The sequence below is a fragment of the Bactrocera latifrons genome, unplaced genomic scaffold (genome assembly GCF_001853355.1).
Source record: "Bactrocera latifrons isolate USDA-ARS-PBARC rearing strain unplaced genomic scaffold, ASM185335v1 scaffold_8, whole genome shotgun sequence".
NCBI classification, from domain to species: Eukaryota; Metazoa; Arthropoda; class Insecta; order Diptera; family Tephritidae; genus Bactrocera; species Bactrocera latifrons.
Window position 1 is genome coordinate 5,336 of NW_017537489.1, and position 17,734 is coordinate 23,069.

The window sequence follows — 17,734 nt, forward strand, 5'->3', positions numbered from 1 at the left end:
AGTATATAAATTCAAATATTAATTATATATGTATATATGTAGGCAGTTACATAAAAGAAGCAGTTAAATAAATTTTTCAACGAAATTAGACAATTGCATAATTATTATCGATAACTAATTGTATATATGTAAATATACTAAATATTTGTAAAACATTATGCTCGTTAATAGAATATATTCCATTTTAATATGAATGCGGTCGTATGTAGGCACCGTGTGGTACAGTTAATGCAAATTGTATGGCGAGTTCACATTTCAAAAATGACACAAACAATAATAAAATATCACTTGTTTTCATAAAATGTTATTTCTTTAAACTTTGCATTTTGTTAGCAACGCAGAAATTTTTTTTAAGAAAACCAAATAGGAACTGTCGAGACAACATACCCGTATTCGTTTTACTGTTGCAATAATCAGTCAAGAATTTTTCAAGTGTGAAGCGAGGTAGGTGTAAGTTCTTAACCACTTGCACGGGATCGCCCTCCTTCCACAGGAATACCAGATCGTTTGTTGTCCAACCATCTGTGAAAATTGAAATTCGATTAAACGCTAAGTAAAATACACAAAATTTCAACAGCAGTAGAGAGGATGGTATAAATCCACAAATAATTCAATAATTACTGTAATTAAGGTAGGTGAAAAGTGAGTTAACTTCACTGTGAATCATTAATAGTGCTAAAAATTCGTGAACTTCGTAAACAACATTTGATATTATACATACATCTAAAAGTATATATTATATATAAGTGGTGACATTTATGCCTAAAGGAATTTGCTAGTTTAGCGGTATGAACCTCAAGTAAATTTTGTAATATTGTAAAAGAAATCAATTAATATGTGTAGTCGAAAAAGTCTTTTCGTATTTTATCCATATATGTCGTTGCAGTTGTATAGTATATCTCGAGTGCTACTAATCACTTTGCGTCATATAGTGTTGGAAAGGTGTGATTTTAAGCTTCATTTAACAAAAAAAAAATTTAATTCGGGAAAGTTGTTCAAAAATGAGTGAAAAAATGAAGAAATTCGCTATATTTTGAAAATTTTTTTTTATAAAAAGGGAACAATGCTCCGCAAGCCACCAATAAAATTTTTGAAATTTACGTAGACAATGCTGTATCAGTTCTTGTAGCACAACAATAGTTCGCACGCTTTCGTTCTGGAAATTTCGATGTGAAAGATGCACCTCGCTCTGGTCGAACCATCGTTGGAAAAGTCGCTAAAATTATAGAAACGATCGAAGAGGACCGTCATATAAGCAGCCGTGACATTGCTAAGGAACTGAACACTCATCATCAAACGGTTTTGAGCCATTTATAAAAGGCTGGCTACAAAAATAAGCTTGATATTTGGGCACCACAACAATTGTTTGTGAAAAATTTAATTAACCGAATTAACATCTGCGATTCCTTGCTGAAACGAAAGCAAATCGAACCATTCTGAAGCGAATGATAACCGGAGAGGAATAGACGAGACCCATATGACAATAATGTGCGACAAAGATCATGGTCCAATAAATGGTCGCAAAGCCAGAAGTGACGCCTTGAAAAATTATGCTGAGTGTTCGTGTTAGTGGAAAGGAAACATGCACTATGCGCTGATCCAGCCTGGTCAAACGATTGATTCTAAAATTTTACTGTCAGGAACTGTTGAGATTGAAGCAAGCAATCGAATAAACCGGCCAGAACTGATCAAAAGATTGGGCTACAACTTCCATCAGGACAACGCTAGACCAAACACATCTTTGATGACTCGGCAAAAAATGAAAGAGTTTGACTGAGAAGTTTTGATGCATCCACCATATAGCTCTGACCTTGCACTATCGAAGTACCAGGTTTTTGAAAACAGAAAAGTTTTACACTGATGGATTAATGTCTCTRGCGGAAAAATGGCAAAAAGTGGTCGACCAAAATGGTGCATATTTGGTTCATTATAGTTCATTATATATATAAAAAAAGATAAGTAGAAATTTAATTAGAAATACAAAAAGGCTTTTTCGACTACCTTATAAAAAACAATTTTACACGAAACGTCGACTGTTTGAAAAAATAAAATAATTATATTTTTTTTATGTTGGTTTCCAATTTTAAGAATAATAGTAAAATTTAATACTGAGTATACAGTTAGTTCCAGATATAGCTAGGTCTATAAAGAAAACTCTCGAGAAATTTTCTAAATTTCCGATACGACAATACAATAGAATCTGAGAGTACGCGGGTATAGTTTTGTAAAAAAGGTTTCGTTAAAGTTTCAGTTACGGCCGAACCTGTTTGGTTGCCATTTCAGCAAAATATGAAAATAATACCTGTATTTCCGTAAGTTACATGAATTTTCAAAATGCCTCTCGAATAGTTTAACTTTAAAAATATTAGGTTGTCAAAAAAGTCTTTCGGTATTTTTGCGTTATTTTTATTGAATTTTTTTTAAGTTTTCAATTGTTCATAAAATTTTTTTGATAACTCATGCCCAACTCTTAACCGATGCTACTGCTGCTACTATGCCTCTCTTTCGACCAATTCAGCGATTTTATCGCAATTTTCGACGACAGGCCTTCCGAAGCGTGGTACACCAGAACGAAAACGTTGAAGCCATCGTTGTGCGGTGCAAATGGAAACTGTATCGGTTCCATAAACTGCACAAATTTTATTGGCGGCTTGAGATGCATTTTTGCCTTTATCGTAGTAGTACTGTGAAAAATGCCGCATTTTCTCTTTATTTTGCTACATGTTTGCGACGCTATAACTCACGAACGACTTAAAAGAAACGACAATCAATCAAACACATGTTAGTGCGTGAAAATGAGCTTTCCAAAAAGGTATAGCATGACCCGCTGCGACGAATAAAACTAGAACTACGCGCTCTCAGCGAAAATACGCAATTAGCGAAAATACCGCAAGACTTTTTTGACAACCTAATAAAAACAAAAACGATTTTATTTTATTTCTACACTAGCATACCCCCTTAAAGACGCATGTTTAAAACAAGAAAATTATAATTTCATTCGGTTTTTTTTTGCTATTTCTTTGCACTCACAACTAGCCATGCGTAGTGAACATATTTGTCGATCCAAAGGATATAATTTGAGATTCATTGGACAAGCCAGCGTCAGCGAGATACGAATACTGTACAATACGGAACCATTGGGAAAGATGCGTATATAAACATTCGGCATGATTATGTTGTGGAAATGACCCTCTTTTTCGTTTGAGAAGAACAAATCGGGCATCCATACACGATTCGCTTCGGTCAATGTTAGATACTTGAGGCGACCTGCAAAGTGATAGTAAAATGTGGTTATTTGAATGCAGAAAATATACAAAAGTGTATTATGATTAAGAAAAATTTAATGTTTTATTTCGCTACCTAAGATAGGTCAAGTCTAGTAACTGAGACCATAACAAAAAAATATATTTGCAATTAACTTTTCTGAGACATAAAAAATATTGTAAAAAGTACATACTAGTATAAGTATATCACCATGATTCGAGGAATGAAATTATCGGTAAATTGGTTTTGCAACAAGCTTTCGGATTTAAATAATTTGAAAGTGAAATTTTAAGCCCTCCGAAAGAGTATTAAAATATTTGAAAGTTTCTAAAATAGAAAGGCAGCTCAGCTCACGAATTAGCACTTCTGAAAGATACATATGCCTTTGAATATTATTAAAGCTACGGTTGAGCAAAGATTTAGTGGCGTACCACAAAACACTAAAGAGGCCTTTGGAGCAACTAGTCTAAGTTATGCTAGTCTCAAAGCGAAGTAAGACGTTATGAGAAGTGTCTTCCTAATATAACATTGCGCTTTGATCAAGCTGGATAGAAAGCTCTCATGGAAGCCAAACAGCATGGAGAGATTGAACAAGGCATTGGTCGCCTGATATTGTTGTAGAGCAGCAATTGCGAAGAAGTGGGTCTTCGCAGAAAATATGTTATTCTGGCTTTATGAAACCGTAGTTAAGTTAATAATATTTTATGTTGTGAAGAACATTCAAAAAAAAAAGCAATATCTTGGCAGTTGGAGGGTGTTCAAAGAGCGGCCCTCATGGGAATTTATAATACACTAAGGACAACACCGAAAATCTCTAGACATCGCTGGTAGGTCCTATTCGACTTAGGAAAGCTGGGTATACGAGAAGCTCGGCGCAAAGAGACACGCAAATTATCAACTTATTCGATTATTTTCCTTAAAATCTATATCGCTGTCTTACTGAAGTTTTTCCTGACTTTTTTCTCAAACACCTCTTAAGTTAAGAGGATGAGCAGGAGGTGAAATCTGTTGTCAGGAGATCGCAATGAACTTTTCAGGCGATTGGAAACGAGTTGGTTTTATGATTTCCTCTAGTGTCTTAGCGCTGCACCAATGAACTTCTAGTGAGCCAAGCGAGTACTGCTCAAATTCCACAACTTGTGCGACTGCGAGTTCCTTTTAGCCCAACGTTAACCGTAAGTCTTTCTTCATACTGTTTGTATTTAGCAAAATGTTCTGACTAGATACTATCAATATAGTATGCGAAAGCTGTCTAGAAGAAGGCGAGGTACAAAAGCTCGTCACTTTCTCCTCTTTCACCGACTTTCACTAGACTTATATGGATATATTTTGGTAGACACACCTTTAGAAGGTRGCTGCAGTTGATAATTATCATTATKATTATAATAATCGCCTTAACAAGTTTATGGTGAGCTCAAAACACTTCKTTGATCTATGAGCTGATGTACTTGAAAGATTTTTCGGACAACATAAGGGCAGATATGTAGCTGCCCAAGTGRGATGAATCAACCYTATRAACTAACCTRATCTAACCTTTAGCAAGCTTTTCGRAGAGAAGAATACATGAATATATAAMTTAACTAAATTATTTTGCAWATGTGCTCTCATTGCGACTGTGATCCAATAAAATGAATTTTGGATCCTATACTGATTTAATATAAATTTTGAATTGAATTAAACATGAAATATTCATGTGTAAGAGTTGAGAACATTGCTTTAACTATGATCATAACTTTAATATGAAAAATTAATAATACTGTCTTCTTTACTTATTTTCTTTTAATACAAATTTTAATTGTTTTTTGTTTTTAATCTCAGTTCCACAATTCCTTAAAGGCATATGCTCACCTAAAATGCAGAATAACGTAAAATCACTTTTCATAGGTTTCTAGGCGAAGTATAACAGAAAGCACTCATATTGAAAAAAATTTGAGTTTTGGTTATATATTGATTATACATTGGTTATAAATTGGTTATATATTGGTTATAAATTGGTTATAAATTGATTATATATGGGTTATATATTGGTTATAAATTGGTTATACATTGGTTATAAATTGGGTATATCTTACAGCGGCAGCTGATAATGTTATGCTACGTATGTGTAATATGATGCAGTGAATCGTAAACAATAAAAAACAGARYTTCGATTTTTTAATGTTACGTTGTTCCACATTTTAGGTGACTMTATGTATGCAGTTCTTTGCAACTAAGTGTCTGTATAATTAAAATCATATTCCTTACTATTCAAATACGATAAATGTAAGCGTTTATTTCCAATTTACCTTGTATGTCATCGAATTTCAGCCGCTCATCGGTCCATTGCTCGCGGAAGGTCAGTTGCACGCTGTATTCCTATACACGCACGCACACACACACAAAATTGTCGATTAGTCAAATTCATAAACAAAAGAGAACTTACAATTTTACAAGCAAATGTGATTAYTCAAGCCTATGATTTTCGATAATGATTATGTAACACTAAACTACAATGGATTTTGCTAATTCTCTAATGCGCTCTTCGATTTGGTTGGTGGCCTGATTGATTAGCGAGTAAATAGTGGAATGGGTAAATTGCAATTTTGCATCGTCAATTTATTTCGATTTTTTGTTTTTGGTTTTGCAATGYAACTAAATGGGTTCTACGAATTTTGAGAATTTTTCTTTTTTACCAGGTTTTGCATAGGACGAAATTTAGCAATATAGTAAGTGTTTTTGATAAAGCAACTCGTATGCGAATGACGGTGTTGTTGGTGTGATATGGGTCGCGCAATTCTTTGATAATTTTATGAAAAAAAAAAACACAAATTGGTGGCTTTTGCTCGGGTATGTTATCGATATGTGCCGTTAAGCGTGGTTTTATCGAATTTCATAATTTATTTGAGGTTGGGTTCATGGATTTGGTCTGATTCGGATTTTCTCTTCTGCAGCGGTTAAGATGAGTTGGTGTAAGAAATTGCTTCGCAAAAATAACAGTTCATTTAAGCATACATAGCATGTGTCAAGCAAGAAAAGTTTAAGTCAAGCAGACAAGCTAGTTAAATGCAACATCAAAAGCGCTAGCGATAAACAATTTGTTCGGTTAGTACAGTTATAATGGTAAGATTGGTAAGCAACATGCAGCAGCGGTAATGCAGTGGCATTCAAATATTTCCGTCACATTCACCRGACGCACACATGCATTCATTATATAAGTATTGTAGTTGGTAATCAGTTATTAAATACATACATACATATACTAAGCATTTATATAAAAGTATATTTATTATATTTTAGCAAGAATAGCGTTAAAAACATCAAAAGTTGCATGGCATTGAATATATTGTAAGCAGTAGGCAGGCAGAAATAAACCGTTAATAAATATATGTAAGCCATAAAATAATCGTTATAATTCAATAGAAGCTTAATTCATAAGTGGTAGAAATATAAGTAAATTTTTAACATTTCTGTTATTAAATAAAGTGAAAAAAATTTTATAAAATTATTAGCTTAAAATACGTGGCAGCATTTAATTAAAGTTAAATGTATTTTCACATTTTTATTTTTATTGTAGTAAATATTTTTACACTTCAAAACTTTATTACAATTGCGCAGCTCCAATATCCATTAAATTTCTCCCATAGTCCCGCTAATGTTTCTAGCTCAAATTAATCCAAGCTAAATATTTGTAATAAAATTTTCGTTAACCAATTAATTGTATTTATAAAATATRTTTGTAATTTTGCGTAACTTTTCATCTCATCTTCCTTAACAATCTGTTTAATTAAAGTAATAAAGACTCTTCGAGCTAGCATATTAGTGCTGTCTTCGATTCGCCAAGCGTTACTCTCTAGAGAATCGAACAAAGCATACCAGATATTCAAAACAAAAAAGGACGGCGCTTGTGGTGCAACCCTGCACTGACGCATGCGCAATAGTGTGATAGTGGAGTTAGCAACCAACCAAAACACCACACTCCACCCCCAAAAGTTCAAAGTTATTCATTATTTCTTGTGAGCCACAAAACTCATAATCGATCCACAAGAAGTAAGTATAGAGTTYCCCCCAAAAATTCGACTCTGGATCCTCCCCTGAATTAGGTTAATACTTCCCTGATTATACATAATGATTTTTGGTTTCCTTATGCTGAATATGTAGGTCAATGTGTGAGTTATATATAGTGTATGTATATATAAAATTCCTTGGATTCCGATCAGATTTACTCCGAAATAACGTTTCCAGCTGCGTCGGTAATCGAACAATCATGAATCGTTTTCGCACCACTTTTACGCTATTGCAGAACGAAGATGTTATTGCTGTTGTGRAGCAGAGTATCGAAGAAGAMTAGCAGGAGGCCAACGCTTGCAACAATTAGAGCAGTGTCTATCCACTTTACAGAATATATGGCGAAAGAAGTTCAGTTTGCGTGCTAACCAAATTCAACTCGTGTAAGAATTGAAGCCGRACGATCATCAAGCGCGTCGCACGTTCAGCATATGGACGCAAAACAAGATGGCCTCSGATTCCGGCTTTCACAAACAAATTTTGCTGAGCAATAAAGCTCACTTTTGTTTAAAAGGCTACGTTAATAAATAAAATTTCTTCAAAAAYTATYCTKGCCATAATGTTACAGTCAATGGGGAAYGTTATAGAGTTACGATTAATAATTTGTRCATGCCTGCATTAGTAGATATTGATGTGAACGACCTTCTGTTCCATACTGTGGACGGCGTTACCTGTCATAAGTAAAACCAACGAAGCAATYAATTTATTGAACAAAACTTTTAGTGAGCGCATTAAYTCGCGTCGTGGACCTGTGGTGTGGCCTTCGCTATCGTGCGACTTAATACCGCTACACTATCAATGTGGGGTCGCTTGTCTATGCAGATAAACTCGAGACGATGAAGGCGTTGAAAAAGAATATACGCGTTATTGTTCACATACCTTCCAATTGCAGCAATCGATCGAAAATAGGACGTCTCGGTTGGAATTTATTCGAGCCTGCTGCGTTGGTCACTTATCAAATAAATTGTCTAAAAATTTTTATTCTAACTAAATTTCGTGTACAGAATCGTTACGGTGATTCAGTGGTTCAAAGGTGGTCGAGGGATCGTTGAAGACATGCTTCGATCTGTACGACCTTCGACCTCTTCAACTGCTGAAAGTATTAATATATGGTGCTTAAAAACCTTCAGGCGAGTATTAGAGCGGTGACAAATGATTTTGGTGGATATTTTGTGTATGAAACGCGTTCTTGCTCTACTCGTCTCGATAAAACTGAATTTTTTTCAAAMAGATTACCGTAAACATGTTTCTCTGGACATGCTTGACCGTGCGAACTCCGATCGTACATTCATGGAGAACATTATAAGTGCTGACGAGACATCGGTTTATGGCATGCAAACAAGTCYACAATTATCGGAATGGAACCTATTTTCCGTTGATCGCAGAGATGAAACCAAATTCATTGAAAGAGCTTTCGGCAACTGGGAAAATTGCGTGCATTAGTGTATTACATCTGGTGGGGATGACTTTCAAAGGCAAAAAAAAWAATAATTATTGATGTATAATTAAATATTTTGCGTTTGATTTGCAATTTCCGGGTACTTTTTTGTAACAATGTATTTTTCAATAGTCTCGCCCTCGCCACTCAATAGTCCCATCCCAAATTCTAGTTATTAGACATCATTATTATCGCGCAAATTTYACTTTACTTTTGTTTCCATTTTCCTTTAAACACTTTTGTAGCAAAATTTTCTTGGAAAAATGTTTCGTTGCTGCGGTAAGCATCCTTATACAGTTTAGTTTTATCAATGTGATCAGTAATAAATTGCATTCACGGTAATTGTCTAACGAGACCATATTTTACGCTTTTTCTCGGATTCATATATCAATTAATAAGATATTTCGATTGAAATGTGACAACAAAATTTGTTTACGAAGAATTTTAAGAATTAATAAATTGAATAAAATTTAAAAATAATTATGATTACTTTAATGATTAATCAGAAATGCACAATATAAAACATATATACTATGTATTGGATTACAAAGTAGAAATATATGCATTCACATGCAACAGTTATAAGAACAGAGTTTCCACCTAATAAAAAAGCCAAAATAGTACRTTGAAATAGCTGTAAGGGAAGTTTAGACGTTAATAAAACCATGAAAAGAATATTTTTTAACGCTGTTTTGTATAATTATATAATAATGAACAACAAACGAAGCAATTAACCGTAACTAAATTGAAAAAATGAAATGAATACTAATTGAACGAGTTGAACTAAATTTAAAAAAGAACACTTTAAAGACTGCTGGAAGCCTGGCATGTGAAAAAGCAGTACGAGTACACTTTCGAAGTACAGAAATCGTATATGAAATTGCAAGTATTTTTTTTTTTTTTTTTTTAAAGAAAATTACTCACTTTTTGGTATGCTAGTTACTTTTTTCTTATATGCGAAATATTATAAAAATTGTTCAATTTTTAATTTTAATTTTTAAAATTAAACGCTATTAATGTGAATATTTTAGTATCATTAATAATTAATTAGCGCTACATATTTGTACAAAACTAACTACGGACTGCACGCACTCGCGGTTTAAAGCACAGTCATCGTTGAAATTTGCATGTATGTGTTGTAAAAGGACTTTTTAGCAGAAAATATTAACTCATTGCTAGTGTAAACTCACTGTAAAGCAGCTGGCAACCCCGTTTGCTAATGCGCCGTTCGCAATTACACTCAAATAACAAAATATTTCACTTGAAACTCAAASAAATTTACAAACATTTCGCATGAAAACAGATTTCTAAATCAAAAAAAGAAAGAAAACAGAAAAAAATTAAAACTTGATGATTTCTGTGCGCCTAACTGTAGTTTGTTTAAGCTAAATATTCTACATAGTGTTACCATATTGTAATAATATTATCCATTGCTATCACTTTGCGCATAACTGTATATATAAGCCTTTGGGTTTTTGTTAATATTAAGCTTAAAATGTAACTTACTTTTTACAGTGAAATTATAAACATATTTACAAGCTTTGTGTCTTGTCTTGTAGGCTTGTATATATTGCACATAACTGTACTGTGAGTAAATASAATTGTGTAGTTTACTTTCGCGGCGTTCAACAACACTGTTTGGTGCTTAAYAAATCTGTGTGTGCTTAGGCTAAATTTTATTCATTTCAACACTGATTTTGGCACCAATGCACATTTTAATAAAAAACGTATTTATTTCTGTCATATTGCTATACACTTTATTGTTGTTATTATTTATTTTTGCGTTATTAGCTTGACTGGCGATTCGTTAAAATTAAGCGGTAAATGTGTGACTGAGAAAATGTCGAAATRGCGGTTTTGTACAGAGTGTACTTGAAATAGACATGAAAAGGATTTAAAAAAAATCATGAAATGATATGCGTTTGATGGCTTGCAAAGCAGTATTAAAACAAAAAAATAGTACATTATCGTAGAAAATGGTTAAAAATGATGCTGGAAACTGCTTTTTACTTCATTCCTTTCATTTAATAATTTATCTGGAAAATATTTTTTCCCTCAGATCGCTCAGGAAAGAAAATTTTCTTTTAAGAATTTTTTAATTTGTTAGCTCCCATGCGTAATACGTCAAGATTGAAAAACGCAGAAAATTTAATTTAAAAACTTTACTTTCGAATACCCTCTAAAGATTCTGGTTATTTTTTGATAACTGCTAAAAACCTAAAACTCCTTTGAAAAAAAATTAAATGAAATTTGTTTTAAAATATTTCATTAGTGTCTAAATAATGTTAGGTTTTATAGTCTTCTTTCACTATTCCTTGCATAATAATTTTATACAAAATCGAGACATTTAAATCAGTAAAATCAAAACAACTCGCTTATCATAGGCTATGGATTAACCTTTTCACATAATTTCGTTTATAACCGGTGATCCAACTAGAGTTATTCTCTTAATAGCCTTTTTTTGACAGTTCACGCGTAAGTCGTGTCAAACTGTCATGATACTTTTGTTCAGTATTGTTTGACATTTCATCATGGAAAGACTAATGCCAGAAAAATATTTACAAACTTCGTTACGAAAATTCACGTTCTGTAAAAAATGTGTTTTGCGCGATTCGCGTTGACTTATGGTCAACAAGATCAGCCCACTGAGCTTACTATTGGCAAAACCATTACCCATCTTGAGACCCAGCATTCATTATGGGATAAAATTCGACCAAATCGACGATGTGCAGTTAACAGTGAAGAAAAGAAAGAAGTGGAGAGCTGATTCGGCGCCGTTCATAGCAACTCGGACTGACATATAGTACGATTTTGCATATTTTACGTCAAGATCTTCAATTAAAAGCGTATAAAATATAGCTTGTGAAAGAACTTAAGAAACTAGATTTTCCTAAGTGACATTGCTTCGCTTTATAGGCCTTTGTAAAGCTCCAAGAAGGTCCCACGTTTTCGTGCCAAATTTTGTTCAGCGCTGAGGCTCATTTCTGGCTCATATRGATATGTAAACAAGCATAATTGTCGCATATGGGACGAAGAGCAACCTGAAAAAATTCAAAAGCTGCCATTTCATCCCGAACAAATCACGTTTTGGTGAGYTTTGTGGCCTGATGAAATATCAGATGACCCGTGAAAGGCCCGTGATCTTGGCGATATTTGGTTTAACAAGACGGCGCCACTTTCTACACATCGCGTCAACCAATGAATTTATTGAAAGAACACTTCGGGGAGTAGCAGATCACGTTTTGTKCCGGTCGATTKGCCACCAAGGTYGTATTATATTACACCATTAGACTTTTTCAGAAGATACATATGTAAAGTTTAAAGTCAATGCGGACAATTCGGTTTCGATTCAGGCCTTAGAGTAAAACATCAAGCGGGCGATTTGCCAGTTAGCAGTCGAAATGCTCGAACGAACAGTATACCCCCGATTTGGCAATTAAGGAGATAAAAAGCGAAGAAGGTCCTGAAATCCATACCGGAAACTATTCCGATTCCTATTCCGGAACGCGATTACTTTGAAGGGAACAAAATTGATTTGGAAGAATAAATAGAAAATTTATATTTTACATATTTATTTTTTTTAGAAACAATTTCATCTTACTTTTTGAACACAGTAGTATGTATGCGTAGGTATCAGGGATTACATGGGTTTACGGGTTTCAAAAAATCGATTCTTTTATTGTCTTTTTAAATTCTACAAAASATCTCTAGAATACTGTGCTACATTTTGATTTTACATTTTGATCTGGGTAATAGTTTCGGAGGTACAGCCTTTAGAAAATGTGTGCTCGAGACCAGCTATTCGTCTTTAAACGCGTTTTTTACGAAACTGTGTTTTTGAAGTCGGTTGGGAAGATTTCTGCAGAAATACTCAACCAATTTTAGGCAGGTCTTTGAGATACAGTTTTCAAAGACTTGGACGAAGGAGTTTCTTTAAATTACAACTATTTAAAAAAAAAAAATTTCTCGAAATTTTCACTGAAATTTGTATTTTTTTTTTTGAAAAATTGTCTTCCCAAAATTCAATTTTTGGTTATTTTTCCTTCGTCCAAGTKCTAAGTTAAGTTGTTAACTAAAAAGCGTTTTTTCACTTTAGATGATCCTGTAAGSAGTTRTCCTGCCAACTSAGRCACATCTTTTTCCGAGGGGKCTCCGGAAATGGCGTCGCAATGGCCGAGATATTGCTTTCGAAAAATTTCAGAACTCCATTTTTAATAGTGTATATTTGTAACAATAAAAATTTGTGATGGAATTTTTAATTTTTTATATGAAAAAAAGATTTYTGAAAAAAGACGGATATTTATCCGAGGATAAACCATGTAACCCCTTAAGAATGAAAGATATCGACAACTATATCTAGTCACAAAACAAAGGTCTGAGGAAATCAGAAATTATACTATTTTGAGGGTTCCTTTCATTATGTTGCACAGWTCCTTAACCTTCCTTCCTTTATATACTTTTCTGTTGTAGTAAATAATTAATTGGAAACATAAAATAACAATAATRGTTTCTAACCCTGGGTGTGCTTTGTTAGACGATTCGACTAACAATCTTAATGTTTTGCAAACAGGGGCAAAATAACGAAGCACGTCCAGAGTTAAAGTRCAGTAGCCAAAATTATGAATATAAATTTGATTCGTTTTCAGCTGAAAACAGCTGTAAATTTCCTTACAATCAAAAATTATATTTAACCAAAACTAATACTTGAATTCAAATTTGAAATAAGAAAATTTTATGGAAATATTTTGAAAATGCTACAATGAAATGAAATTTAAATAAGATGCACACACGATTTCGCAATGAGAGAAACGAACAAATCATATATGGACTTTATGACACAATCAGGCACAGTACTTAAAGAAAAATCATATGTTTATAAATATAGATGTATGATATGCAATGGAATAATAGTTGATAGACATAGTTAGGCGGTTAAAGTTGTTGTTAAATATCAATTGACTTGTTCTTTAATTACAATTTACAGCTTTACGTGTAGTCGGAAAACAAGCGTAGACATTAAAATATATTAGTACAGTGGGGAATTTATGTCACTGGTGTGGCGATATAGAGAAATAGAGAAATTATAAATGTGAGGTTAGTAATGGAAATTATGATGCTGTTGTGAACAAAAGYCTTTACTTAATCCATGAAAAATACACAACTGAATTTTTACATTCAATATTTGTTTCTTGTATAATACATTGATATTGTTCATTAGATATACATACATGTATTTACTTAGACTTCATTAACATGACTATTACGTTTAGTTCGTAGTGGAAAGAACCGAAAACGGAAATATTTATTTATAAAATCATAGTTTATTTAACACAAAAGCTATTTGGTTTTTGTTGTTATTGTAATTTACAAAGAGAAATCGGTGGTAATTGTTGTTATTACAAGTGGTGATTTGGTGGTGAGAAAGTGAAAGCTCAAGTGGCCGCGTAATCGAGTTATTGCGAAAGCTTTCGGGGTTTAAGCGTGCCGCAAATTGAACACTGCACGCATGGAGAACGCTGAAGACAGGGGTGATTGTAGGTAAATGGACCGGCAGCTGTGTGGGTGGTTTATAGTACAGTTGAGAGTCTTGAGTTTGAGTTTTGCGTTTAGCTGGTGTTAAGGTTGAACCGTTCGAATCGAAAAGCTGTTTTAAATATAGATAGCGGTATTTTATACACAGCGTTGTTGTATATTTGTTTGATTTCTTTGATTTTTTTTTTTTTTTTTTTTTTTTTTTTTGGTTTTTTTTTATTTTTTTTTTTTTTTTTTTTTTTGCTTAAAATGTGGTGACCAAAAGACCCTAATTGTAGTGGTCTGGTTTTTAAAACGTATTTTGCATTATTTTACAAGAAATTTTGGTATAAAGAACATGTGAATCTATAAAGCTAAGCAGCAACTTCTGTGTGTGGCAAGTTTTTTGTTCGAATGCGCACTTTTTATAAAAGGTGTTTTTGTTAAAAAAAAAAAAGTATTGAAATAATTATAGATAAAGTTTTTTCGCTAGGCATCATTGAGTAGCTTTTAGACGAGCGATTATAGCGACTTAATTTAATATATATARTACTAAGCAAATATATGCGTATCAATCATTCAGAAAAACTACGGTGTAAACGGGAAGTTTTTCGAAAAATATTAGTTTATTGAACTGTTAATTTCGAGAAAATTATTATTCAACTTATTGCCCATCCGAAGCTAAACGATTCTTGCAACTTCCTGGCAATTCGAGGATTCTATCTCAAAAGCAATGCGAAGGCCAAGCATGAATCAGACAGTTTTTTTGATACCCACTGCTAATAGAAACCGCATTCCAGTAAAGCCGTTCTGCAACGACCGGAACGCCTAATAGTTAGAAGGAGTAAAATCGGGGCAAAACTTCTCAGCYGCTATTTACACATAGTTTTAAAACGTCTGCCAACATGAGACCAAAATTTATTAATACCAGCTGTTTAAAAAACCACTCAATGATATTTCAATATTTGTTATGTAATTGTATACATTAATGGTCTAGTCATTATAAATTTTGGTGTTTCTGTAAACTGTTTTATATTAATTTGCTCACTGTTTAAAGGCTGGAAAACTCACCATTTTGTAATCGTCGATTTTTGAGATTGACCGTAGGAACATGTTGACATAGACAAGAGTAGGCGCATTTTCTAGAATTTCACATTTCGATTTTGACTATTTAGTACAGGTTCTTTGATTGATGKACGAGTGAAAAAAAGATGTTTAGTGGTGCAAACAAATTAAAATTAATAAGARAAGACATAAATAGTAGAAATTTAAGTATAGAAATAAAAGTTTAAAAATTAAAAGCTAAAATTCAGAATGTAAAAAACAAAGTGTAAAAACTAAAATATAGAAATTAGAGTTATGAAAAAAATATATAAATTAAACAAAATTTTTCATGCCTTGTGCAAGGTCGATACACCGCTATTTTTTGCAAACAAATGAAACATTTTATAGGTATAAAACAAAATTATAATTAACCCCGAAAAAGAATTATAAATAAATTTGTATTAACCCTTTTTGTAACCAAATATACCATATAAGWTAAGTTTTCAATGAAAATTTTAAATAAGGCTTAAATATTTCCGGCTATATGCGTTACATAAACTATATTAATGCGAAATAACTATTTTCAATGATAAAATCAAATAACGTACACTAATTCGCTGAAGCATTTGTGTAGGCGCAATTGTTTCAGGCTGCCCCATTTCCGATTTAAAATACAAATTTCAGTAGAATTTTCCTTTGTTTGTGTTTTTTTTTCTTCAAAAAAATTTTAACTATATTATGTTTGGTAATATTATATAGTCAGAATATTTTMTTTTTGTTGTTTTCTTCGGTATGCTTAAGTCTACGTTATAACTCAATTAGAGCTTTGAACAATTTTAACCTWAAATTAAACTTCCAGCAACCTAAATTATAGTTTGAATTTATTTATCGCTAAGAATTATTGATGGTACTAACTCACTTATGACTAACCTATATGTAAGCATATACAGTACATACCATAAATATTCGTACTAGTTTCGCTTAAATATAAATTTGTTTTTTTTTTTTTTTTTTTTGAATTTTTTAAACATAATATAATATTGATGGCATTGTGTACGAAATGAAAGTGAATGAAATAATTGAGAATTCTTATTTGATTGTGGGCATGTTATTAGTAGGTACATATATTTTGAAAAATGTCTGTATGGATCTCATTAGAAGTAATCATATTGCAGTTAAAAAATATATATGCATTGAAAAAACTTGTGGTGCGTTGAAATTAAAGACTTAAACAAAGAAAAAAAAAAAAAATTAATTAATATTATAACGGTTTTTGGGCAGGAAAGTTTTATCAAATAACGGTTATTCATTGCCGTTTTTATATATTTTTTTTTAATTTCTTCGCTTGCTTTACGTCACATTTGGATTTGCGCAGCAGTTTTGAGCTAATTTCATACGAAAATTCATTATATTTTAAAGTGCAAATCATGAAATTAACGAAAAATATTAATAAAATAAAAACTATACAAAACTAAATAAATGTCCTTAAACAAAGGCACTCTTATTGCTACACAAATAATTGACAAAATTAAAACTAACGACAAGTGTTAGTGTGTAGTATCAATGGTTATATATTTATGTGTGTGTAATTAGTATCAACTATTTTCGAATTATGCGACTTTCTCAAACAAAAACGGTTTAACGACGTCTAAAGCATACAAAAATTTCGAAATTAATGTTTACATAATTAATTTTATAGCGTTTATTGACATATTTTTCAAAAAAAATACATATATACACTATATAATTTGGGATGGAAAGTAACGGAAATCTAAAATAAGAAAAAATTTTTGAAAACAAATTAGTGTAATTTATGTAAAGAATTTATAACTAAACATTGATATTTCAACAATTATCCCATTGCACACAAGTAAATATGTATGTATGTATGTAAGTAGTACGTATTCGTTGACTTTACTTATTTTTGCAGTTTTTACGCTTTTTTCTTTCAAGTAATTACACCGCTGTTAATTACCATTTTGAGCGTAAATTTTCTACATATTTTATTAACACAATAATGGAAAATCAAAAAAATAAAAATAATAATAATAATAATAGATATATATATATATGTATAAACGTTAGCGAAATTTATTTTTAATACAGGTTTAGTTGCAGAGCGAGAGAGAGAGAGATAGTTGTTCTTAGTTAGAAATAGTTAGATATGTAGAGAGAGTAAAGGAGATCCAAAAGACATTTTACAATAATATTAGTTAAATTTTATTATTTATGAATAATATAAACTTTACAAGAAAATAAACAAAATTATTATTTTACAATGTTTGGAATTAAACAAAAACAACTAAAAGAAAATATGTAAAACTATATGCTAGACATTTAACTAAATATGCATTTAGGCATTGAAAGGAACAATAAACGAACTGAAATTGTTTGTGTGATAAAGGAAAATAATAAAAAGCTGAATTTTAATTT

At 32.0% G+C, this 17,734-nt stretch overlaps 1 protein-coding gene across 1 annotated transcript in view; it reads right to left on the reverse strand.

The window, feature by feature from the left end:
* Positions 1-387: 387 nt before the first annotated feature.
* LOC108976669 (glutamate-gated chloride channel-like) overlaps positions 388-17,734 on the reverse strand; it is a gene marked incomplete at its 3' end in the record, with an annotated part of 57,753 nt that continues 40,406 nt past the window's right edge. Inside the window, exons 5-8 of the mRNA XM_018945914.1 lie at positions 15,329-15,399; positions 5,550-5,619; positions 3,031-3,267; positions 388-522 (exon numbers count right to left, since the gene is read on the reverse strand). Of these exons, the coding sequence (XP_018801459.1) occupies positions 388-522; positions 3,031-3,267; positions 5,550-5,619; positions 15,329-15,399 (513 nt within the window). The remainder of the gene's footprint in view (positions 523-3,030; positions 3,268-5,549; positions 5,620-15,328; positions 15,400-17,734) is intronic.